General features: G+C 41.5%; 1 protein-coding gene across 1 annotated transcript; it reads right to left on the bottom strand.

Moving 5' to 3' along the window:
- Positions 1 to 36: 36 nt before the first annotated feature.
- On the bottom strand, positions 37 to 24,805 carry plekhg4b (pleckstrin homology domain containing, family G (with RhoGef domain) member 4B). The gene is made up of 27 exons (XM_088386959.1): positions 24,667 to 24,805; positions 23,540 to 23,664; positions 19,649 to 19,788; positions 15,619 to 15,797; positions 12,465 to 12,662; positions 10,827 to 12,060; positions 8,530 to 8,727; positions 8,332 to 8,455; positions 7,859 to 7,952; positions 7,366 to 7,455; positions 7,184 to 7,300; positions 7,015 to 7,113; positions 6,807 to 6,949; positions 6,598 to 6,736; positions 6,405 to 6,527; positions 6,038 to 6,202; positions 4,969 to 5,834; positions 4,646 to 4,895; positions 4,405 to 4,494; positions 3,837 to 4,061; positions 3,163 to 3,333; positions 2,924 to 3,101; positions 2,736 to 2,852; positions 2,112 to 2,390; positions 1,696 to 1,931; positions 1,022 to 1,085; positions 37 to 270 (listed from the first exon to the last, which is right to left on the bottom strand). The coding sequence occupies exons 4-26, from the start codon at positions 15,667 to 15,669 to the stop codon at positions 1,038 to 1,040; spliced, it is 5,235 nt and encodes a 1,744-aa protein (XP_088243085.1). The 5' UTR covers positions 15,670 to 15,797; positions 19,649 to 19,788; positions 23,540 to 23,664; positions 24,667 to 24,805; the 3' UTR covers positions 37 to 270; positions 1,022 to 1,037.
- Positions 24,806 to 24,898: the final 93 nt, after the last annotated feature.

Genomic DNA, 24,898 nt, shown 5'->3' with positions numbered 1-24,898 from the left:
AATGCTGGACAGCAAACAAAAGGAATAACCTGCGGTTTTTTTTTTTTTTCTTTTCTGCATTGGTCTGCCAGCTATTTGTAAATTACACAACAATAACAACGACAAAAAAAGAAAAACATCTACAATATAAACAGAGATGCTTACTGTTCAGGAAATATTACAAACCATATGAGTACCATCACGGTAATGTCTTTTTTTTCTCCAATTCATTTGGATCAAACTTGAAATCACATCTTTGTTGGAATTTTGCTCTTTGTCGGGACTTCACAGCTGCAAAAAAAGGAAAGAAATGAGTTAATGACATTGACCTACTTTTTTTTGGGGTGCACACATTACATTCACATTCATAAATCCAAAGACAATCAAATTATAGTTTGCAAAAGAAAATACGAGATATAAAAAGTCTACACACCCTTGTTTAAACGCAGTGTTGTGATCTAACAAAAAAATCAAGATAAATCATTTCAAAACTAATGATGTGACCTATAACCTGTACAATTCACTTTTCAGGTTATATTTATGTTGAAAAAAATGGTTTATCAAAGTCAAAGTCAAAGTCAAAGTCAAAGTCAGCTTTATTGTCAATTTCTCCACATGCCAAAGACACACAAAGAAACCGAAATTTCGTTCCCCCCATCCCACGGTGACAAGACATGGCTCACAACAGACAAACAGTAAACAAGTATAACAAAAGCGTGCTGAATAAATATCATGATTCTTATGAGAACCTGACATTTGAACCGGGGTGTGTACACTTATATCCACTGTCCCTTCAAAAAGGCAAATCATTGAGTGCGTTCAAGAGCATGCGTGTGTTCATATATAGAATCATTCCAAAATGACATCATCGGAGTTGAGAAATGGCAGGCAAGGGAAACACCCAATAGGAGCAAAGCTTACAAAGCCACACGGCCATGCATGATTTTCACACGTACTGTATTAGTAACAAGGCCATGTTTTGTCGTCACGGTTTGTCGAACAGGCTGTTAACACGACCACAATGGTGACGCCGAATACTTACTGAGCTAAGCGTTAAGTCACACCACTGTCGACAGGCCTACGGCTACTATATGAGAAGACTGGCTCTGGCAAAAAAAAAATGGGGCGTTTTTAAACGGAGCTATTACCTACCGCTTGTCCTTGAGACACCTCGACAAAAATTATTCTTTATTGCTCATACTTCCGTTCTATATGGGGCCATATTTGGCAACTCAAAATGGACGCTGAACACTCTCTAAATGTAGTATAATGAATGTAATGATCTTAAATTTTTGTTCAAGATTTATTTTTAACTTCCAACTCTATTGTCCTTGTTTGTAAAAAATAACAACAATCAGACAAAAATGAGAACAAAATATGCAACACAAAATGACTACGTCTAACTAATTAAATGTTTCCTACTGAGAACAAGAAGCACATTAAAGGAGTCATAATCATTTATTTAAATGCATTCAAAACTAATGGAAAATTAGTTGATGTAAAAGATGAGCACGTTAATATCAAATGATTCTCAAAGTGTCGCATGAATTCTACGAGTGCTACTCTGGCTCCCTCTAGTGGGCCGTGAAAGAATTACCAGATCAAATATCCAAGCTTGCTACGTTACATGTTTGTCATGAAGTTGGCCCTTAAATATTTTAGGTGCTACTTGGGGGGGGGGAAAGTTCAAAACAAGGACGCAGAGCAAAGACTCACTGCTGTGATGAATTTGTTGCTCTGCGGTTGGAGGTCTTCACTTTTGGAGAAGAGGGAGGAGGCCTGCACGGAGGAAGGCCCCACGGAGGAGCACAGGAAAGAGGAGGATTCCTCATTGTTGTTGTTGTTGTACGAGTCCAGGAGCCCGTCGGGGGGCCCGGGTAAGGTGAGGCTGCTCAGGCCGCTCATGCTGTCATTGGAAGTGCACTGGGACGACGTCTCGGAACTTTCCGTGACTGACACACAAAAGCATTTCTTCATTATGGCAAATAGTACGAGTCATCTTTTGTGCGGTCGAGGCAAGTTAAGCAAATCTGAAAAATGTTTCTGGTTTGCTAATCTTATTTAGTTTTATTTAGTCAGCTAAAATGATGTGAGGATTTCGAAATAAAATGAAAGCGGGCATCCCAACTCACGCATGGAGGGCTGGCTCCCAGAGTCGTGCTCCAGCTCGTCTTCCTCGATGCAGTCGTAAGGCCACTGGGTGAAGGAGGGAATGCTGGCCAGCGGGTAAGGATGAGCGTGAAGGTGCGAGGGCGAAGAGTACAGGTGGAGGTTGAGCGAGCCCAGCAGGGAGGATGACGATTGGCTGCCTGAGGACGACGTGCTGCTGTTGGAGATGGTGGAGTGAGGTCTCTTGATGGAAGCTGAGTATTCGTACGAGGGTACCGCGATGGAGGCTCTTGTCCTACATTCTGTTGGCAACATGAAGACAAAAAAAAGTGTGATGTTCTGCTCTCTGCACGAGACGAGAACAGCTCAGTGTTCAAGGTTGCTTGGGTTAATATAATAATATAATCACTAGCTTTATGCCAACACAACAAATATTTGTTTATTTAGTTTTTTAAATTAATTTGAAAAGTCCCCATCAATCCCATTGATTTTTGATTTTCTTTGGACTTCATGAACCTGGAGAAGTATTTTTAAAATAATCAAAAAGGGACATATTAAATTGTATTGTTAATTTTTTTTCTTGAGTTTGTTAGAAAAAATACATAGAAATAGAAAATACAATTGATTAAATGGCAAGTAAGTCTCACCAGACCCCTTCATGATATAGTCGATGGCTCTATCATTGATGGCTGCATCACTGGGCTTAATGTCCATGAAAGGCTTGCTCCCAATGCCCATTGACACCATCTCCTGAATGCGTAACTCTGCGAGACAAGACAGCCCTCAAACAAAATACTCAACAATCAATGGAGGCGCTTGATGAAGAAACGCTCACCCCTGTTTCGTAACGCCTGCCTCCACAAGATCTTCCCTATGATGGAAGTCCACACCGCCTTGATCTCCACAGAGCTTGCTTGAAGGATAAACGTGTCCTGGGATTTCCTTCGGCGGAACCAAATCTCAAAGCGCAGGCCGCTATCGCCAACATTTTCAGTCATACCAATCTCTGCTGTCTATAAAAAAAAAAAAAAATACTCAGTTTCTGAAAAATGTCACTAAAAATAAAACGCTTACTTTGTAGGATTGCTTGTAGATGTAAATGTCATATCCTCCTTCTATCTTTTTGGTCTTGCTGAAGAGGATGAGGTCTTCAAACAAGAAGACGTGGCGGAGGTACTTCCTTCGTCCGCACCAGACGATGAACTCATCTTGGCAGCGAAGTTGACCTTGTTCCTTTAGGTTCACCTAGACAGGAAACATCTCGGGTCACATGCGTCACACACAACAATGGAAGCTCTGGCGGGATGCTGACCTCACTACTGTATACAAAAAAAGATGACATCAAGTTCAAAAACACACTACAGTGAAGAGTATTGGGAGGTGAGCTTCCTTTAAGAATTTCAAGGTTTTCTCTGGATATTTTTGTTCTTTTGTCTCAAGTAGCAGTGCAATGATTAATGGGCAACTAATCACTTTTAAATTAATCAATCGTGATTTCTGAAAATCAATTATTCATTTAGATATTTCTAAATAATTTTAAAAAGTCAAAATCCTCAAATTTTCTTCCTATCAACAGTAACATTGATGAATTTACAAAATAATAAATAGATTAATAAAAAATATATATATTTATTTTTTATTCCAACCACGAACCCTTCGAAAAATTCACTAGCTTCATGCTAACACACAATGCAAAACACAATAGACGAGCTAACGAAAGTAGCATCAATAATGGACTATCGGCTTACGTCACAGCCCCGAATAGCATCCATGGCCAGCAGGTCGTTGCCATGGCGAAGCTGGAACTTGACCATCTCCTCGGCGGTGCGAAGGTCACTCAGCTCTTGCGCTTGTGACTGGCCGCACTCCTTGATGAGGTCCTTCAGCAGCAGGGCATATTTACTCATCCTCTGGATGGGCTTCAGCAGATAAGATGCCAAGTCCATCTTGTCCCCCAAATCCAGCTGTTTATTCTGGGATGCGAGAGGACCGTTAGGATGTGTATGTATGTTACCACCATGTTTTATCTGTTCATTTTTTTATTTTTTATTTGTCAATTTACTGAGATTTTTTTGTATGTATTTATTTTTATTTATTTATCTTTAATTGTCAATTTACTGAGATTTATTTTTTATTATTTATTTTTCTTTAATTGTCAATTTACTGACAAGTACCGACCGCAGACACATTTTGCACTCTCTTAAATACATTTTTGTTTTTTTTCTTTTAACAACACACCTTATACGTCGGCACCATTGTGGATCAGTGCTGACCTTTTTACCCAGCGAAGAATGTTACCAGAGTTTCCAGACGCACCTTAAAGAATTCGTTCCCATGGCTGCTGAGCAGGGAGTCGGAGCGGGGTTTATTCTTGCTGTACAGGGCATACATTCCAAACTGATCCTCCTGCACACACGCACACAATTAACAAGTTAGAACACTCCGGAAAGTAAACCGGCATGTCAGCATGAGCTCCTCCACACCGTGGAAGTGATTTAAATTACGAGCTGTGTGTTATTAACTGTTTAACTGCAAGGCTGGACTGTTTGACACTCACATGTCGGAGAAAGCAGCTGCTGATGGACAGCGGGGAATGGGCGCGAGCTTCTAGATCTTTGAGGAAGTACTGGCTGTGAAAGTCCCATAGCTTCTCCACGTTGCCGAAAATGATGCTGCGTTTGCCGCGGAGGTCCTGTGGCAGATCCAGACGCTCCATCTCGGGGAAATAATGCTCAATGACGTAGCTGAGAGAACGAACGTACTCTCTCTCGGTGGAGATCATCTCGTCCATGATGTGCTGCATTTTACTGGGAACCGAAAGAAAAACATTGAAAGTCAAATTCCAAATTTTTTTAGATGAACAATAAAAAGTCTTCTGACCTGCTCTGTTTCTTAGCATCTCCTTCATTGTGCCTGTTATGGATTCTGGAGGGTGTCGACATACTGCGACTGCGTCCTAACGCTGGACTCGTGACATCTGGTCTCTGCAGCATCTTCTCTGCAGATACGTTATTGGCCACCTCCAAACCTTTGATATACACCCCCGTGTAACCATGCACGTGGCTGGAGTCCGAATGTCCGCCGTCCCTCGGCGTCAGCTCGTAGCTCATGGTCTTCTTCATGATCTTCTTCATGGGTGACTTACGGAGTCGGGAAGCTGCGGAGAAGATGGGCTCCGAGTGGCAGGAGATAGAGGAGTCGATGGTACAGTCGCTGTCTGTGTCGTCAAACATCGACGGGCTCATTTTGCTGTCGGGCGGGAAAGTGAAGCGTGAGGAGGAGGAGATGGAACCCGAGGGGCTTTTGGAGAAAGGCTCATCGCAATGTGGTTTGGGGTTCTCCACAGCGAGTGGCGTAGCGGTCCTGCTGGAACAAGAAGAACCTTCGCATTGAAGTCCTCCCCCGCTATTGTCCGCTACACCAATTTGGATCTCCGCGGGCTTAAAAACATCCGTAAAATCCGAGGAAATGGAGTCTGAAGATGCTCTCGTGGCTCGGGCCAAAGTGTCCTCCAGTTGCTGCTTGGTCTGCTGACATTTTTGCCACACGACGTTCCACTGCTGGACTTGCTGAGGACACTCCAGGGAGAGCACCATATCATTGAGTGGGCTGAAGTTGTCCATGGAGAACTTGCAGGCCTCGGCGCAGTAATCCCGCAGGGTCGGGACCACGGTGGGTGAAAGAGCTTCACCTGAAGTGTTGAGGTGACTCACGTAGTGCTGGCAGTGCTCCTGCCATTGGTTTACCTATGGATGATTCAAAGACATGTTATTTATTTATTTATAAATATTTCTATTTTTATTATTTTCATTATTTTTTTATTTTTTTATTTTTATATTAAACCAAATTCAAAGTCAGACTAGATTGAGACTGAATTAGCAGCAGAAAGTTTATATAAATTCTATCAAAAAAAAAAAAAGATGCTCTCTAACTTTTTCGGCGCACTTACAGAGTCATAAAATTCATAAAGGTTTCCCAGCACGTCCAGGTGTGTCTTCCTCTTCTCCACTCTGCTTAGGATGGACGCAAGATGTTGCTTGAATTCCGAGGAAACGGAGCCAGGAAGAGACTGCGGAGAGTCTTTCACCATCTGCAGGGCATGCCTCTGCTGGTGCTGGCAACCAACACAAGGACAACAGATTGCGTTACACTTCTTGATAAATCACATGACATTGGCAAAGATTGTCTTATTGTCAGATCCGGCGTTTTATTTTTGCAGATAGCCATGGGCGTTTGCGCCGTTGTGGGTATGAACACACATTACTCCGGTAATTCCTGTGTATTGGTATCATTTCCGTACTCGTTGAGATATTTACCACTGACTCTTTTAGAAATTGGTCCAAGCTCTCCTTCATGTCTTTTATGTTGTTGACAGTCAAAGAGAGTGATCCTAAAGGTGTGAGATGTTTATCTCCCTCCACATCGAACCACAGTTTGACCTGAAAAATAAAATAAAATAAAATAGAATTAAATTAAATTAAATTAAAGAGGGAAATAGTAAAGGCTCACCTGTTGTGTCTGTTCCTCAAACCTGCGCACCTCCAGGAGACTTTCCAAGTCCTTCTGTGACTTATTGGACAGAATGACAAGCTCATGGACCTCCTCGTCCACTTGGTTGTACAGCGCGCTCAACATATCGACAGCATCCCTGAAGACAAGCCAAAATATTCACGACACGGTCATTTTTTTTTTTGCATTAACAGGAAGTGCAGCAGTACCTGTAACTTTCGTTATCACAGGCCTCTTCCTTCCTGATTCGTGCGAGGATGGTGCCCCCTTCCAAACGTAACCTATTTAGATGGCTGTCATTCAGCACGCACTTCATCAGATGCTTCTGCTGCTCCATCATCTGAGACACCTCCTAAACAAAACAAAAAATCTGAGCTGATATCCATTTTTGATTTAAGTAATTAATCCAGGTCCAACCTGAGATGTCTTGAGGTTGCCACTGTCACTTAACATGGCGATGGACTCCTGGAGGGAAGCGATGGCTTCGCTGCAGCTGCTGGCAAACGGCTCGATTTTCTGTATGGGTTTAAAAAAAAAATTAATATGGCTCGACAAATATAGAGAGCCACAGTGTTCGTCCCATCACCTGTCTGAAGAACATCCAGTGGTTGTGGTCGTATTGAAAGGTGCCTTCAAGGTCACGCGTGAGCTGATTTGCTTCAACGTGCTTCAGCAGGGCCTTCAACGATGACAATGTTTCAGTCTGCGGCGAGGAAAAAAACAAATACGTCGCTGGGTGGACACGTGATAATAACTTCATTTACTCACCTGGATGTTGACAATGTCTCTTTCAGGTTTGGTTGCTGCCTCCTTGTCCGCCAGGAAAAGAACCGAGTAAAGTGCATTTGGTACCAGTGTCTGAAGATACATGCATAAAATAAAATAAAATTAAATTAAATTAAAGAGGGAAATAGGGAAAAAACGACATTTTTTTTTTTTACAATGTCTGAGCATCTCGGTATCAGTAGGCCAGACTCAAAACATAATCGTATGGCTCTTGTGAGTCTTCTGAAAGCCCTCCGCTTCAAAACAGACGTGTAAGCACACGTTAGCCCCGAGGCTAGCCTTTTCTCAGAAGAAGTGCAGTCATTACAACTTTAAGGTGTGCCTCTTTTTCTGAAACGTCGGGCATTAGGGGAAAAATGTAAAAGAATGCGAAAAAGAGAGGAAGATCATTGGCTTCGCGTCAACACGTGAGGCCTGTAAATATTTACGGGGTCTTGGAAAGCAGGTCAGAGCACACTCGAGTGTCGGTGCTCACCTGAAATTCAGACAGCGATGACAAGAGAGCTGGAACAGGCGGTTGCCTTCTGCTGTCGATCACAACTGTCAGACCTTCATCACGTTTTTCTTTCCTACAACCCCAACAAGCATAATCCAGTCATTAGACAAAAAAAAAAAAAAAAATGAAAAAAATTAAATTATTATATTTAAAAAAGATAAATTATATTCTATAGTACATATATAATTATATATATATATTATTTATTTATATATATATTTTTATTTATATATATATATGATAAAATATAAAAATATATATATATATAATAAAAAATATATATAATATAATATATAATATAATAATAGATATATTTTGTGTGCCGTGAGGGAAATCGGCAACAGGATTAAATACTGTTCTTTTTTTTTTTTGGGACAAGTGGTTTTGACTTTGAGCTCTGGGCACTTGCTGACTAAAAAAATGAAAACAACCTGTGCCTGTTGTCAACATACCGCAGTGTGGAGTGAAGGTAGACCATTAAACTGCTGAGGTCGTGCACTGAGCAACTTTCGCCTGCCCACACCTGAGCTCTGGTGCACACCTGCAATACCGCCCTCCCACCACGATCTCTGCTTCCTGGAAAACAAAACTCCAGCAGGGGTAGAAACGAAAACTTTGAAAAGCCAACTACTTTTTTGGCTGCTCCTTACCTGGCAAAATAACAGCGCCGGATGCCAGCAGTTCCTGATTGACCTCTGACATCCGTTTAGGGAGGGACAAGTTACTATCATTAGAGGAGCTTGACGATGACCCTAACCCGATAGCTGAGCCATTGGCTCTTTTGGGGCTGTTGGACTCGTCCTCTGCAAGTCTCGACTTCCTGTCATCGCCGCTGTCCTCCTGCTGCCCTGTAATAATAATAATAATAAAACAAAATTTAATAAAAAGAGTGAAGCTTCCTTTCACCTCGGTTTGTTATAATCATAGTAACTGACACTGACTCATACCGCAAACCAGATGTAGCATCAGCGTGGGTAATTTTACCGTTATTAGACACGTCAGCACTTTGCTCCCCGGGGCCCGTTCAGAAGTACAATTTAGGCCAACAAAATTTCCACACTTAATCTGGAGTGCGGGTTTGTGAAATTGCATCCGACTAGCATTCATTGTGTATATCAATTAGCACTCATCTTAAATTACACTCGAGGACAATACAAGAAAATTTGTCGCTATTATAGCTTGCGTGACTCATTCCGAAAACGAATAGGAAACTAGAAACCATGGCCATGAATAATATCAACTGTGATTACTCCCACAGTGACGCAGCCCTCCCTTTTGCAGATCCATTGCTGTAATATAAGGATAGTGATACTCATCCTAAGAAAGCAGAGTCATATTAAAGTCTCGATGTGATTTTGAAAACAACAGTGGGTGATGGCGTGTGTGACACTGTTGTGTTTGTGGCCTCTTTTTCTAGTCCCGCTCATTTGTGTGGGAGTAAAAAGCAGCCAGCACAGCCTCTATTGTCTTCAAATAGTCCGTGCATTTCCTGTGCCACTGTGTGAGCGGGCTTGTGTTTTCCCCACGTTTCCTAAATTGCTTTGTTTTCACAGGAAGTGACAAACGTCGAGTAAAGCCTCTGGAGTATTGTGAAAAATCTGCTTTTTGTGTCCAACGCTAGACACGTCGCACTGTCGAAGCTAAATTTGTAGCGGTCAGTGGGGATGGGAACTTGGTTATAAAGGAAATGTGTGGTTGGTTGAGTCTTCCACGGAACTTTTTTTAATTTGTGTTGTACCGACGGGCCGCATCATTGTGGGACATTGAGGTTCTTCTGCTTGGTTTACAAAATCTTTTGTTGTCTATGAAACAATTGTTGCAACAGCCGAAATGCAATCCCCTCTGAGGTCATCTTCGGAATGCAATGGGGATGTGATATTTGATTACTTCTACTGTATTGTGATTTTTCTGATATGCTGTTGGGCTGATCCGATATTCCAAAGTAAGACCGAATGTTTTATTTTGATTAAAAAAAAGATACAAAGATAATCAGTCACACTTTCATGGAGGACTAAAAAAATCTACTGTTGAGTAAGTAAAATTTGGGAAAATTTTAACCATTTTAAATAAAAAATGATCAAAATAATAAACCAATTAAAAAAATAATCATTATCATGATTATTTGATAAACAAGCTGCTTATTTACCAGTTAATCATTTTACTGCCACAACATTGTTAAACATTTATTGGGCACTTATTGACATAAAATTATAATATTGAGAGTGAGAGAACTGAAAAAAACGTAAATTAAAATAAAACTAATTTTATTTTATTCTACCGATATAATAATAATGATGATAATAATAATAATAATAATAATAATAATAATAATAATAATAAAAATAATAATAATGTTACTTTTATCACAATTATCGCCAAAAACCATACCCTTTTTTTCTCAAAGTGAGCCAAGTCACCAAATATGGCTTATATACCAACAAAAGTTCATATTCCAACCCATGATAAATAAGTTCTGCAGAACAAAAAAAAAATAAGCAGTGCAGACGTCACCCCCGCGTTATCTGTTACCTCAGTTACCTTGCACGAAACAACACAAAACAAAACACACTCGCTGCAAAACACAGCACTGAGCTGTGACTTCACTTTGCAGGGTAGGTCCAAGCCTGCAGCCCCACCCCCGCCCCCACCCAGAGGTGCCAAAGAACACAGCAAGTCACCTCTGAAAAGCAATCTATCAACAGTGACGGCATTAATGTTGTGAGCTGTCTCACCCTTGAAGAGCTGTTGTAGCGAGTCTTGCTGCGGGCTATCGTTACAAAACCTGCCCACGTTAGCCTGTTCTGTTCTCCAGCCTCAAACTTTGTTTTCCTACGCCTGCAGGTGCGTTTTTTGAAAAATGATGACCATCATATAGATAGAACACATTTCTTAAAATTAAAATCAACGACAAGATTTCATATCATCAATAATGAAGAGTGATACATACCCGCTACTTCTTTGCTGCTCCTCTTTTCACAACCAGGAAGCGAGGCCTCCACTTCCAACCTCCCAAAGCGAAGAACATATCCATTCATCAGCTTTTTGGTGGAGATGCTTGCCGAGCCGCCGGAAGAAGATCTCTCCCGATGAGCTTTACCCTGGCCAGCTTTGTTAGTCCTCTCCAATGACTTTGAACGGCGTTCCGCCCGTCTTTCCGCACTCCGTAGTCCCTTCTGTAAATAATGCAAAGGAGTGCTGGGCCTGGAATCGTCCCCGCTGAGCCAACTCCGACTCCCCAACCTGCGGGCTAAGTGTTCTCGAGAAGAAGCGCGAGTATCCGGGCTGCTGCCCGGTGTGACGGAACCTTCTCTGAGGCTCCCGTGTTCTGGACTTTCTTCCAGGATGGACTCAGTGCTGGAGCCGAGGCTCATGGGGTTCTGCAGGGCTTCCATGTAGGACTTCCTGAAAAGTCTTCTGCTTTCAAAAGCCACCGAGTCTCTCGGCTGACGTCGACGAGGGCCGGGATTGCTGAGGTCTGTGCTGAACGAGAGCATCTTAGATGTTGGTCCTCTTTCTCTCCCACCGCCGTCCTCCTCTCTGTGTTCCGTCCCACGCTCTTCTGTGGGGCTGATCTTAATGATGGGAGTTGTTATGTCTTCTCGAGTCATGCTATGGCTATCGCCGCCGGTCTCCGTGCGGTTTCTGCTCGGCGAGGTCGGTTCCGAAAAAGTGGAGTCGGCTCCTTGAGAATGGAGGGACTCTCGGGAGCTGCGATGGCTGTCCAGGGTTCCCGTGGATCCGCTCGTGCTGCAGGCGCTGAGTTGTCCTCGGAAGCCCACCCTGCTGCACTGCGCTTGCATGATGGCTTCCGCCGTGCTGCTGACAAACAGAGGGTTGACCACGTTCTTCCACGGGGTCCTGTACACGGATTTGCCGGTTGTGAGCAGGCAGTTCTGGAGCGGGTGCAGGTTCCGTTCGAGCGTTACATTCTGGAGGAACTCAGCGGTGAAGATGCTGCCGTACATGCTCTCCGCCACGGGGATCTCCACGATAGCCTGCCCGCTGGCCGACAAGCATTTTATCGCGAGCTTGGCGGCCTTGCGGCCTAACGGGACAATTTGGAGGTAGAAGTCTCCTTGCTTTAGTCTGACTTTGTGCAAGGGCGACAACTGCAGGACAACTTTGTCGTGAATGCACAGAGGCCAGCCTTCATTGTAGAGCAGCAGTCCTCGGAACCTTAACTAAAAAAAAAAAAGGTACAGTTAATAAATAGATAAATAAATAAATAAATAAAATAAAAAATTAAAAGCCAAGAAAAAAATTTTTCCCTTATGTGTGTCTGATAAATCGTCAGCATTGTTACAACATATAATTTAACTTTAACTACGCAAATGATGACTCACACACAGTGACGAACTTGTCTGATCAGGCCTGGTTTCCAAACAACAAGAACAAAAATCTTGGTAGTGCAGAAAAGCCTTTGCGAGAGGATCCTCTCAAGTGGCCCAAAATATAAAAACTTCCCAGGTCGTTCTTGGAGGCCAGATTTAAGTGAAGCTATCATAGCTAACGTCATTGTGTTATCAGAAAATGAATAAAGTTGGAGAATATCGAGTTTCATAGTTTCAAAAATGGAACCACTCACGCAAGTTTCTTGTTGGATGATGTGAAGAATCCTCTTGGCGGGAAGCAAGAAATCGATGAAGCAGCGGAGACCGTCTCCGCGGTACTGTCTTTCCACCACGCTGAAAAGTTGCCACAGGACGGTGGAGGCGGTGGCGTTGAAAGGTCGGTACAAGGTCGACAAGGTGCTTTGGATACAACTGTCCAAAGATTCAGCGTCCTGTGAGGAAAGCAGAAATGTTCCGTCAGCTGTAGAGCACAGTTCACTTTATTTTTTTTTATTATTATTTATGTGGATGAGACGGTCACACAAATATTCCCATACCGCCTACACACAGATGGTAGAACGTCATGTGACAAGCTGAACCCAACTTTTGTAGATACGACCGCTTCAGCGAGCCTTCAACTACTCGACATGAATGACCATGATTACAACTCCAGATAAATACGCTTATTTTCAGACTGAACATGATCCCGGAAATTGTATCACGATAGGAAACCGGAACCAGTGATGGTCTTTCCATCGGTTCCAAGGGAAACACCTGGACCGAGTGATGTCACTGACAGTGGACATAAACAGCACAACTGGAAAGTCCGCCTACTGCCGAGTGACCTTTTTTATTATCTGACCCATACGTGATCTTACAGATTGGTAAATTTAAGAGCCTGATGTGGAACACTGAGAGACGAATCTGGCATGTTGGTCCCGTTCACAGGAGGGGAGTCAAGGCCAAACATCCTTCTGCTATCTGTCCTTCCCGAACGGAACACAATAGTTGGACGAGACATCTGCCCTGGAATGATAACCGTGCAGATAGACGGGGGGAAAGTCCCACCGTTTGGCAGCCGAACATTTTGGTATTTGCATGACAAAGCTAGCAAAAGTCAAGCTAGCGCCGTGTTTCACCCTTTTGAACGAATCGGCTCTTTGTGGCTGTTTATTAGAGAAGATTGAGTACAGTTGACCGCGTTGGTTACACATGCCACCACTTGGCTACAAGGCCTTCATTGTGATCATCGCCCTTCCTAAGTGGTGTGTGCGGGACAGTGTTGGTCTCCAGAAACAAAAGCGCCCACTTCCATTAGTAGTCAGACAGCACTTAGCGGGGACACAAATGTCTCGAGGCCTTCGTCACCCGGCAGAAGAAGAACAACGTGGTGTTTTATGAGGAGAATGCAAACAATGGGAGGAAAGCCTGTGAAGACGGGTCACTAAGTTTCCTCTTTAGGTTCCCAAGGAAGGAAAGACGTACAAGTAGGGACGTGAGATTTTCAAGCTAGCACATGTTGAAGATTCATCTTAAAGATCTACTGTAGCCATCACCAACAAGGTCGTGTCAGCCTGTATAATGCATAGGCACACCTGCACAAACGAATGACATCAGTTTTTATTAAAATTTTATTAAAATAAGGGATGGGCGAGTATCGGAACCTTATTTTACGGTATCGGTTCTTGCGATGTTGACCGATACCAATATTGTGGACGTGTTATGGAACTAAAGATGCAAAAAAATAATAATTTTACGGTATTGGTACTTGCGACGTTGATCGATACCAATATTGTTCATCCGACTGTGGCTGTTTTACGGAACTAGAAATGAAAAAAAGAAAAGAAAAATAACATTATTTCATTGTTTTATTGGAGTATAAAAGTCTTTTAAAAAATATGTCATTGATTTTTTTTCAAATGTACCAATGGTATCGGTGCTTGGTATCGGTCACTTGAGACCTCAGTATCGGTCTGAAAAGTATCGAACATCACATGAAATATTATTACTGTATCAATAATTCGCAGGAAGATAGTGACACTACATCAGTATATTTAACATTTATTAACAGTTTCGCCTTGATTCATTTCATGCAAGTGTCCCTAATATTGTGGCAGGCGACCACATGTGCATGTCTCAGCAGAATGAGAGAGCTCAGCTGAGCACAGAGGAATGCATAAGTTGTCCCGCTTTAGACCCTCGCCCGTGCCATACTGTACAAACCAAAACGGAAAGTCCCACCCTTTCGTGATTCCAGCTCTCCATAGAAAATGGCTGCCGATATGATGAAGAAACTTAATTGGTGGTCTCTGGATCCAGGTGGGATACTTTGTCTACACCCTCAGCAAAGCTGTCACCGAGATGCGTAAAAAGAAGCCCGAAACATTAAATCATTTTTAAATCGGGAAGCCATGAAGAGAATTTTATAAATAAGCACACACACAAAGGATGAATCAGAGTGAAAGGTGGAGCGAGAGTGATCAAGAGGTGCTCACAGACTCATTTAGTAGGTCACAGGCACAAAAGGCTGCCTACCAGGCGTCCAGTGAAGCATGAAACCACCAAGGGAGTGTAACGGGAGAGCTTCGAGCTAACCAGGAGCTTCACAGGCAGCAGGATGATGCCAAAAGGCCATAGGTCATATTAAAGACCTGATAAACTCTCAAAGTTTTTAATTGGAACTGATGGAGAGCTCAAGGGAAGGAAAACCGCGGCGTGGTTCCCTCGTAGATGTTTTTAAAAAAAAGTCTCGAAAGACTTGATTGATGTCGTCTGCCGATTGATGTCTTTGTCTGACAGGACGTAAACAACACTTGCAGCAGGATATTGTTCTCGAGAAACCCAAGTTGACCTCTTTTAACTTCTTCCCTACATTCCTTAACACACACTTGAGGATGTTGCTGCACATTTTTAGATCGAGCAACTACGAGTTATTCTGCTAATCGTGGAAGTAACGAAGAAGAAAAAAGAAATGTTGATTCCTGTGCAGGGTAAATATAGAGCGGGTGCATACCAAAACAAGTTGGGAGTTGATAAAGAAAAGTTGCTTATCAAGGATACAAAGGAGTGTACTTCATTGACCCCGATAGTGATACAAACCCTGCACTTCAAATCTTGTTTTCTTTTATTTGTGCATTAACAACAACCCAGAGTATTTTACAGTAGCTCACCCCACAAGTTGATTCACCCTCAAAAGCAAAAAAAATAGCCAAATCTAATAATGGAATGTTTTTCCATTTCCAATTGCAAACAGACAAATGTGGGGGAAAGCCGCTTTTCATTGGACGGCTCCAATATGCAACATCAGCAACCACATTGTTGCCTTCATTGTTTAATAGAAATACAAAAAAAGCGACATTGTCAACACTATGCACAATAACAACTAGCCAAAAAGTGACAAGTCCGTACCTTAATACACAGGTAGTTGTCACAACTCCTCGACTTGGCTCTGGGGTGCATTTTGCCGACAGCGTCAAAATCCCGCGTCAAATGATCCGAGCGCTGCAATCTGATCAACCCTGTTGTGCCCTCTCACTGCGTCCATTTCCAGCTCTTGTGCTTTGTGGCAGCTGGAGTTGAATAAACTCCTGCTGGGGCGTGAGAGAGGCAGTGCATTGGAGTCCCTGTCACTCACCCGCTCACCCCTCCCATCCCTGTTAAAATCCTCGTACAGCTGGATAAAGGCACGCCGTCGCAACTCGTCATTCTTAACACATATACGGAGACTCTACCTGGTCTTGGTCTACAAAACCAGTCCAGAACGCTTCATCCGACAGGGGTCGGACTCTGACTAAGTCCTCTCTGGCCCAGTGACCCCCAAGCAGCTCCCCACACCCCTCCTGGTCACAATGGGCCCTCTTTTGTCCCGGCAATACAAATGGACTAAGGTTTCAGCTTATTCTGCTGCTTTTCAAAAGGGAGGCGGAAAGAAAGGAAGACATCAGCACAGGATTGGTGGTTCAGGTCACTCACGACAATTGCATTCCCCGTAAATTTGCTCAGGGGAAAACCCAATGGTTGAAGAGGGGCGTACTTGTGTTGAGGGAGATAAATATGACATCTTTAAAGTAGGAAAGGTCTCGGAAGATAAATTCGACACAAAGTGGGGTGAAAGGTGAAGGCATTTGTTTGAGCATGTGTCAAGTTGAGAAAATTAATTTTGCATTCCAGTTAATATCTCATATCCAATCTGCTCTATTAGTCTGAAAATTGCCGTGCTCAGCATAAAATGACCTCGTCCAAATATTTTACTGTACACAAACTTAGTAAGGAATGTATCGTTTGTGTCAAAAAAAAAAATCACATTAAGGCTTAGACAAAGAAGGTAGTGAAGATGGGTAATTAAATTGATTTATATTTAGAGTGAGGCCCTGGCTTCCTACGGGGTCTTGTTAAAGCTCGACACACAATAACCGAGACGACGACACGCTGTCTCCTGTGGTAACCTAGCATGCGTTGCATCACGCAAACACGCCTTTGAACTTCCATAGTAGGAAGGTATAAATAAGGATTTGTTATATGCTGTATAATCTTCTGTACAAACAGAAGCAAACATACCTCACATACACACATTCTACAAATACACTCTGCTCCTCTGACACAGTCAACCTGTAATTTGTGCTCGCCGGGCCATTTGCAGTGGCTACACTGTCAGCAAGGGCGGGATTTTTTACTTTCATCCCCACTAGTTTTCTTTTTAGCCTTCTTTTTAATCCTCACTTATCTAATTACGTTGGAATTGCTGCACATGAGTAGAAAAAAAAAAAAAAAGGAAGGGGGGGTGGTTCAAGTGGAAGTCAGCATGCATTCTCGGTCTGGGCTTGAGGCGAGAGATGCAATCATGTTACGTCAAGGATGCTCTCTATGGTTTAGTCCCAATGTATAATTTGTGTGAGCGAGGCGTGTCTGCATGGCCACGTGGTAAGAAGTTATGTTTCAGACATTCTGGAGCAGCGAGTGCGGGGAAAAAAAAAAATAAAGTACAGTTACCAAAAGTGGAAAGTTGCCAGTGTGAGCGCTGGAGTTATTCTAATAGTGCTTAATGGGATACTGGAATATTGCTTATTTCATATGTAGTATAGGGACGTATATTATTATTATTATTATTATTATTAGTTTTATTATTATTTATTTTTATTATTATTGTCAGTTAATATATGATAATGTGCAAAATATAATTTTAGTTTTTCAAAAGTATTATTTATTTATTGATTTATTGATTTATTGATTTATTGATTTATCATTTATTATTTTATTCCTTTTCTCCTTTATTTCTCTATTTTGGACTGATAGCCCAAATAAGACAAGAGAAAATACAACTAAAGAAAGAGGTTTTTTTGGGGAATTTTTTTATTATTACTATTATTATTGTAAAAATGAGGTTTAGCATAATGAAGTGGTTTAATAACTTTTTTTTCTTTGTCATTTCAAGTCGCACATAAAGCCTCTTAGTGATTAAAAAACACAACTGATAAAATTGTTCCCATGCATCAAAATTGACTTCTTAAATCCTACATAGTCTCTCTCGAATTCCCAAAAGCTATTCACTGCATTATAAAATACATGAGATGTATTTTTGGATGCTTCCTATGTGACTTTTGTCTCCCATGTGTCCACTAGAGGAGGCTTGTGGGTCTTCCATGCTCGAATAAACAGCCAACAACTTTGTGTCTCAAAACTTAAAGCTGCATTTAAAATCAAGATTTATCACTCCCAAAATAAAAGCTTCTGTAAACTGCGGCGGCACAGGACACCATAATTACCAAAAATGTTTAGATTCAAAGACGTGGGCCACTTGAAGATCTTGCTCTCTGTTAATATTGTTTGTGCGAGTGCAGAAATGAAACTTTTCCTGTTGTTTTTCCAGCAGGTTTTAAAATAGCCACGTTTACGCAGACTTCGGGTAAGGATTATTTATGTGATGTGAAGAAGCGATAATGCTGTCTCTTGGGTGGCACACCATCTGATAAAACTAGCATGGGAACAGATTAGCCGTTTTGTGCTCACATTTTACCCAACAAGCACAAATTGTTGCTACAGGATTTGCTAATATTGTCAAACAATGAGAACTTTAACAACTTTTTGATATTTTACTGGATCACTTTAAAAAGATTCAAGTCACTACCCTAAGAAACAAAAGACATGCATGAATAAGAATTTTCACATAAATAATATCATAATTATTATTATCATTTTTTTTTTTAATTAAGGATGCCCAGTGGGACACTTTAGGGTAGTTTCGAAAAAGAAATGAAATGAGTGAAACATTTAGAATGAAGTTAAAGCCATTTTAGCTGGAAATGGGGTGTGTGGGCATTTGCAATTAAGTACTACACACAGACACACACACACACCAAACTGTGGAATGTGACACCTTGGTCCTATCTCACTTCGTACTGACCTCACATTGGCACACAGGCCACCCATCAACAGTAGCCATGAAAACATCATCTTCTCTTCTTAAAGCTTTTTAAAATCACATTCCATGCAAACCATCTGAAGCCAAAAATCCTATTTTCCAAAGTACAGAGTAACTTTCCATCTCAAAATGAACGGAACCATGTAAGACAGTCTTTGTCCTCTCCTATCTATATAAAATCAACGCATCTCTACTTACAGGTCACATTTTTGAGGAAGATCACACGGCATCATTCATCGCAGCCTTTAGATCTCGTGCGGACGGACATCATCTTCTCCCTGCTTCTAAGTTGGCATCCTCCCAGCTCCACTCACTTTAAGATCCCATGTGAACGGTTCCTCCTCCGTTCCCAGCCATGATGTCACCAGTCACCACGCAAATGCAAGCAGCTACGCAAACACAACCCCCCGCCCCGATTCGGCTCCGGTGCACATGTGAGGGATCCTCGGAATCAAATTTGGGGGCAGCTGTTGCGACCCCGAGATGGTGTTGAGGAGGGAGGAGGATGCCACCTGTCACCCCCCCCTGCCCAATATCGTACCTTAGCCCCCCGCTGTGCGGACGTCTCACTCCCGACACAAAAGCTAGTGTTTTCTCTACGCACGCGAGCACAGGTGGCTAGCTCGAATTACAGCGGCCATTCCCACACTCTTCAAAGTCCAAACTTGGACTGACGGAGTTCATATACAGTTTACATAAATGCATGAATGAACTGTTTACAATTTAAAAATCCATTCAATATTTTTTTTTTTATCTTAGTCATGACAAAAAGTCTAAAGGCTTTTTATCCACCGTTTGTAAAAGCAATGCCACACAATGTGTAAACAATGACTCACGTGACAGGTCATTATAATCCAGAAAGATCAGGAATGGTAGCTCCAGCAAAAGCCACATATAATCACATACAATTATAAGACAAATTTCCCTCCGAAATGAAATTTTCTCTTTGACTGATTATACAGACCGAATGTAAACAAAGCAGCAGTGAAGGAAGTCACAGTTTAGAAGTTAAGCACTCACCTCCGGCCACAGTTCACTTGTGCAGTGTCTGACTCTTTGGGTTGTGCAGGGGGGCTGGTTGACAGCTGTCTAACCAGAGAAGAAGACCTGCCCCCGAGCTTCTGAGTCCTGCAGGAACCTGACGTGCTCCATCAGAGACACTGCCGGGAATGGGTTGAAAATAATTGCAAAATTAAGGCGAGACAGACAGAAAAAGTTCTCCCGCCCCCTCCAGGCATCCCAATTCCTCGTTGGGGCGTAACCCAATTTTTTTTTTATCTTCGCCCATCTCCTCCTGTGTGTACACAGTTATCGGAGACCAGAGTGGCACAAAGCTTAACACCAAACCATATTCCATGTAGGGAAACGTCTTGTGTAAATATTACATTCCGTCATTCCTATGACTTTGCCATTCACAGGTGCCATAAAAAAAAAAGACAAACATGGCAATAAAATAACTACATTTAAAATAATTGACACACAGCCGCTTTTGATGGTGGCAGATGTCTTGGTATTGTTATACGGATTATTCCAGCCACTTAGCAAACACTTCCAGGTGTGCATTCCATAGCAGTAAGGTGGGAGCCACTCCTGAATCAATAAAAATTGCTGACTTGTCTCCCTCAAACAGTTGAGCTGAAGAAAAAAAGCTACTCGCAAGTTTAATTCTTCATGCACGTTTCAAGAAAAGCTTCCCAGCCAGCAATAAAAGCTGCACCTCACACACTTTTGTAAAGTTTGCAGGAGGCGGAGCAGCTCACACCACTCATGCATGTAAGATGAAGGAGAAAATGAGATCTTTGGTCTGGACCGTACACCTGGTCTTCCTCTGGGCCTTTAATCTTGGTGGGGAAGGAGTAGAAATTAGAGGCTCCACTCCCGCATCCCTCACACTGGACTGAGTTACCACGCTGGCGTTCAAACATTCACCACACATGAATCACTGGCGGGCTCAAGTCGAGGCAGTGTCATACCAGAGGAGGGGTTACGAATTCCTAAAGTCCCATAAAAGGATCTTGAGTGTTTTTTCAGCTTCTCACACCTGCTGTACATCATTTTGGATCGCAGTTGAGTCTAACATATGATAAAATCTCCTGTCATGGTCTTTTATGTTTTTATATACCGTATTGGCCTGAATATAAGACGAGTTTTTTTTCATTGAAATAAAACTGAAAAAGGGGGGGGGTCGTCTTACATTCGGGGTCTAGACATAGGCTTTTTTCAAACTTGAGTCTTGAAAAAGAGGGGGTTGTCTTATAATCGGGGTCGTCTTATATTCGGGCTAATACGGTATATTTAATTTTAGTTTTTTAGTATTTTTTTTATTTTATATATTTTTTCATGTTTGTTTTGGTGTCTTCCATCATGCAAGTAGCTAAATCTAACACTATTCTATGATAAAATATACCTCTATACAGTTTCAGAGGGATAAAAGTAGACCAGAGAGAAAGGGGGGGGGGTCTTTGGGGGGTAGAACGATAGGGAGGGCGAGGTGTTTCCTGTTTCCATTGCTCTAATTATACCACTCCCAAGGGGACAGAGCCCATCACTTAGAGGAAATTTGTCATTGAGGATCTCCTCAATCCCAAAATGTGTTATGCACATGTCCATCAATAATACACACAAGCCACACATGACAGCCATTGAATATATGGTACTGTTTTGATTATTAAAATTTAATGCGAATCCCATGATATTAACATTTACTGAAGGCGTTCTGTCGTTGTTTAAACTAAACTTGTGCCACATCTGTTTTTGAGTCGTTGTCATGGTAACAATGGCATCCTGTTTAAAGATACCAACAAGATAAATCAGTGAAGTGATGTGGCGTTTGATTGATGTTGAGATCACGGACAAAGCTTCTGAATCCCCAAAAAACATTTCAAAAATAAAAAATAAACATTTTTTTTTTAGAAAAAACATTTAGATATATCTGGGAGTATATTGTTTTATAAGTATACTGCCCTCCACTGGTAACAAACATGTAGAGCAAATATTGTTTAACTGAAAAAATGTGTCCTGAAATATCTTACATTAATAAACAGTTAAATTAAAAAAAAACATATTTTCTAAGATTTGGGATCACTCAGTAATGTCCTTATTTTAACAAGAATTGTATAACTGTAATATACAAAATTGATAATGTATTTCGAATAAAATACACAATGGAACATTCTCAATTTGAGAGCTGCTTTTTAGTATGCCGAACACTTGCTGAGAGTAGAGGTTGGGGGGTTGCTAGACTGAAAAGAAAAATGGAGAGTGAGAAGAAGCCTGAAGGAGGGGAAAGAATCATCGGAGCAGCTTTCATCCAGCAGCTCTCATTGCCTAGCAACCACACTCACAAAGTGTGTTACAATTAAAATTGCTTTTCTGACACAAATTCACGGGATGCAAAGTGTTTGATGGCTTTCGCATAAATAAAAACATGCTTGACAAAAACATTTGATTTAGGGACCGAGCTGGGTAAGCATAAGTTCATCATTAGTTATCAATCCAATTAATTTACAAACCAGTAAAAAATTGAGTAGCCCAAAATAAATAAGCAATATAGGATCTTAAATTTAATTTTAGAATGTGAGTATTTAATTATATTTTGAACTGTATATTAAAGTCAAATAAGCTTTGAAAGATATCTCAAAACATGAATACAGAATGAGGTAGCAGGAGTCGGAAAATACTGTAAAAGCTTTGTCAGCGTTCAAGAGTTATTTATCAATTATTTGGATTAAATAAATAAAAAAATATTGCACTTAACACATTTACAAATGCATAAAGTCTGGGTATTAATCTTGTCTACTTTGGGTCACCATCACAAATCTGTGACTTTGAGTGTATATGGCTTTAAAAGGTGGGGCCTGACCCTGGCGTTTGATGACTTAGCTGGATGTAAACAAGTTAGCGTTAGCCAATTAGCATATGAGTGACTCAGCATGACTCATGGCTATTGACAGCTCTGTATGAATGTGCTTATCTGCCGTTTTTTTTCAGTAGAGTGATTCAAAGGCTGCATGCTCGGACATTAGTTACAATAATTTCAAGATGTTAGTCCCCATTTTAACAATAATAATAATAATACAATAGATTTTTGACCCCTCTCATCCAGCCACCTCCTCTTCACCCCAACAGAGCAAACGCTTTCCAACTTACTGAACCGCTCCCAAATTAGAGCAGCGCAAACACTCTTCCTCTTTTGTGTTGCACTTGAGAGTCAGAATTAGGGAACCATTTTCCCTCCACATTCAAGCGGGGCCGCTCAGCTCGGGGCTTAATCAAGTGGAAATGGGAATAGGGGGTTGTGGTGTGTGGGGGGGCAGCGTCAGGATTGCGGGGTGCAGGGTAGAATAGCGCAATTGTTCACATAAAGGCCTCATGTTGAGCCCACTTTGAAGTTTCAGTTGGGGAGGGCGAGCAGCGTGGATGCAGTTGGGGGGGGGCTGTGCTGGGATTTTACAGTAGCAATACACCATGACTGGTTTTGTGCATGGGATGCCAGAATGAGCCTCGTACTTTGAGAATAGCATGCAAACAAAAGAAGCACAATATACCATTATTAGGCTGGTAATATTTCCAGATATTGTTCCTCCACATGGACACCCAGCAGCAGTAGCATCAACATTCAAGGGAGATTCCCATCCATTTGTCCCAGTCCCATACAAGCAGACAGGCTCCCACTGATCTATTATGTTGCAAAGCCTTTCTCATGCATGTCTTGAATGCTCAGAGGATAATCACGTTTCCCTGAGACAAGCTAAGCTGCGCTAAATAAGCTGCACATAAAGAGAGGGCAAAAAAAAAAAAGTTGGGCGGCATGCAAGCGGAATGCTCCGAATGTTGCATCGCTGACACTTAAAAAAAAAAAGACTTAAAGAATTCCATTTATATATACTGAGTTTTAAGATATATTCTTACCTCTGCTCTTCTTCTTACGGCAGGTGTATTTCAGTGATGCTGTCTCCAAAAAGAAACTAGACATTCCCACTCGTTGCACCTTTATAAACCTTGCCGGAACTTCTTCAGCAACAAAGGTGAAAAAGCTGTGTGAAAAAAGAAAAGATGACAAAACTAAGACTAAACTGCAGCGTGCACTTGTTGCTTGGTGGTGGATGTCAGAGTTGAGAGCAGCAGGTCCTCTGGGGGTGCACAAAGTGGATATTTGCATTAGATGGACCCTCCCCTCGCCTTTCATAGCTGCCATTGTTTGTCCCAGTCGGGGCTCGGATTCAGTCCTTCTCTAAATCCCTCACCACTGGAGCAGAGAATGCTGATTTTTTTTTTCCGTACCTCTCTTTCTCTCTCTCTCTCCTGAGCTGTCGGCAATTAACAAAAGATATGTTGATACAATGCCCAACTAGGCACTAAATTGCATTTAAAAAAAGTTAAAAATTAAAAATAATTAAAAAAAAATAATGTACATTATATTAGGAGGAATACATGATTATCACCTTAACAATCTAAATTATCTTAGACAAATTAATCAACTTTAGCAGTATTTTTTTTTCCCCTTAATGGTGTTTGCATACTTTTGACCAAGAGGTGAGTGGAATATTCAAATAAAATACTTATGGACAATTTCGGAGTAAAATACACATAAGGTATACTTTTACATTCTTGTCCATGTAATTGGAGTGAAATGATTATACTCGCTATATTAAAACAAAATCAAAATAAAAAAAGCTAGAACTGTGAATTTGGGTCATAAGCGACAATATAGAGCATTTGCTGCCATCTAGCGGTTTACTGCTATTACTACAAAACGTCGACCAGCAGCAATATTAGAAACAGCCTCGTTCCATCATACGTTCTGCTATATTTCAAGTTGTTTTTGCTTCTTAATGGCGTTTCTGTCCTTCATACAAATAACACTAACACACTGTTTTGTAATTTGAACGAACTAATTGCAATGACACAAACTTCTCTTAGCGGCTATCAAACTGAAGTCCCAGTTTGTAGTTTGGGGACTGCAAAATAATTTGAAAACAATGGCATATGTTAAAAAAATATATATATACGTATATATATAAAATAAAACTTCTTACCTTTGCTTTGGACTAAAAACTCTAAATGAAACGAATGAAAAAAACATTAACACTCTCGAAAGTGCCGCCAAGATTTTCGTAGTGTGAAATTTTCAGACGTCAAGTTACCATAGCTTTCGTCACTGCAAAAAATCAGAACTTCCGGCCACGCCCACTGACAAAACGTCATAGTTCTAGGTAAAGAGCATCACTAAAATCTTGACGCTTTTGCAGGTGGATCCGGTTAATCTGC

Source organism: Syngnathus floridae, chromosome 10 (genome assembly GCF_059516105.1).
Source record: "Syngnathus floridae isolate MCC-2025c chromosome 10, RoL_Sflo_1.0, whole genome shotgun sequence".
Taxonomy (NCBI): Eukaryota; Metazoa; Chordata; class Actinopteri; order Syngnathiformes; family Syngnathidae; genus Syngnathus; species Syngnathus floridae.
Note: the sequence above shows the minus strand (reverse complement) of the source record. Positions and strands in the feature narration are given on the sequence as shown.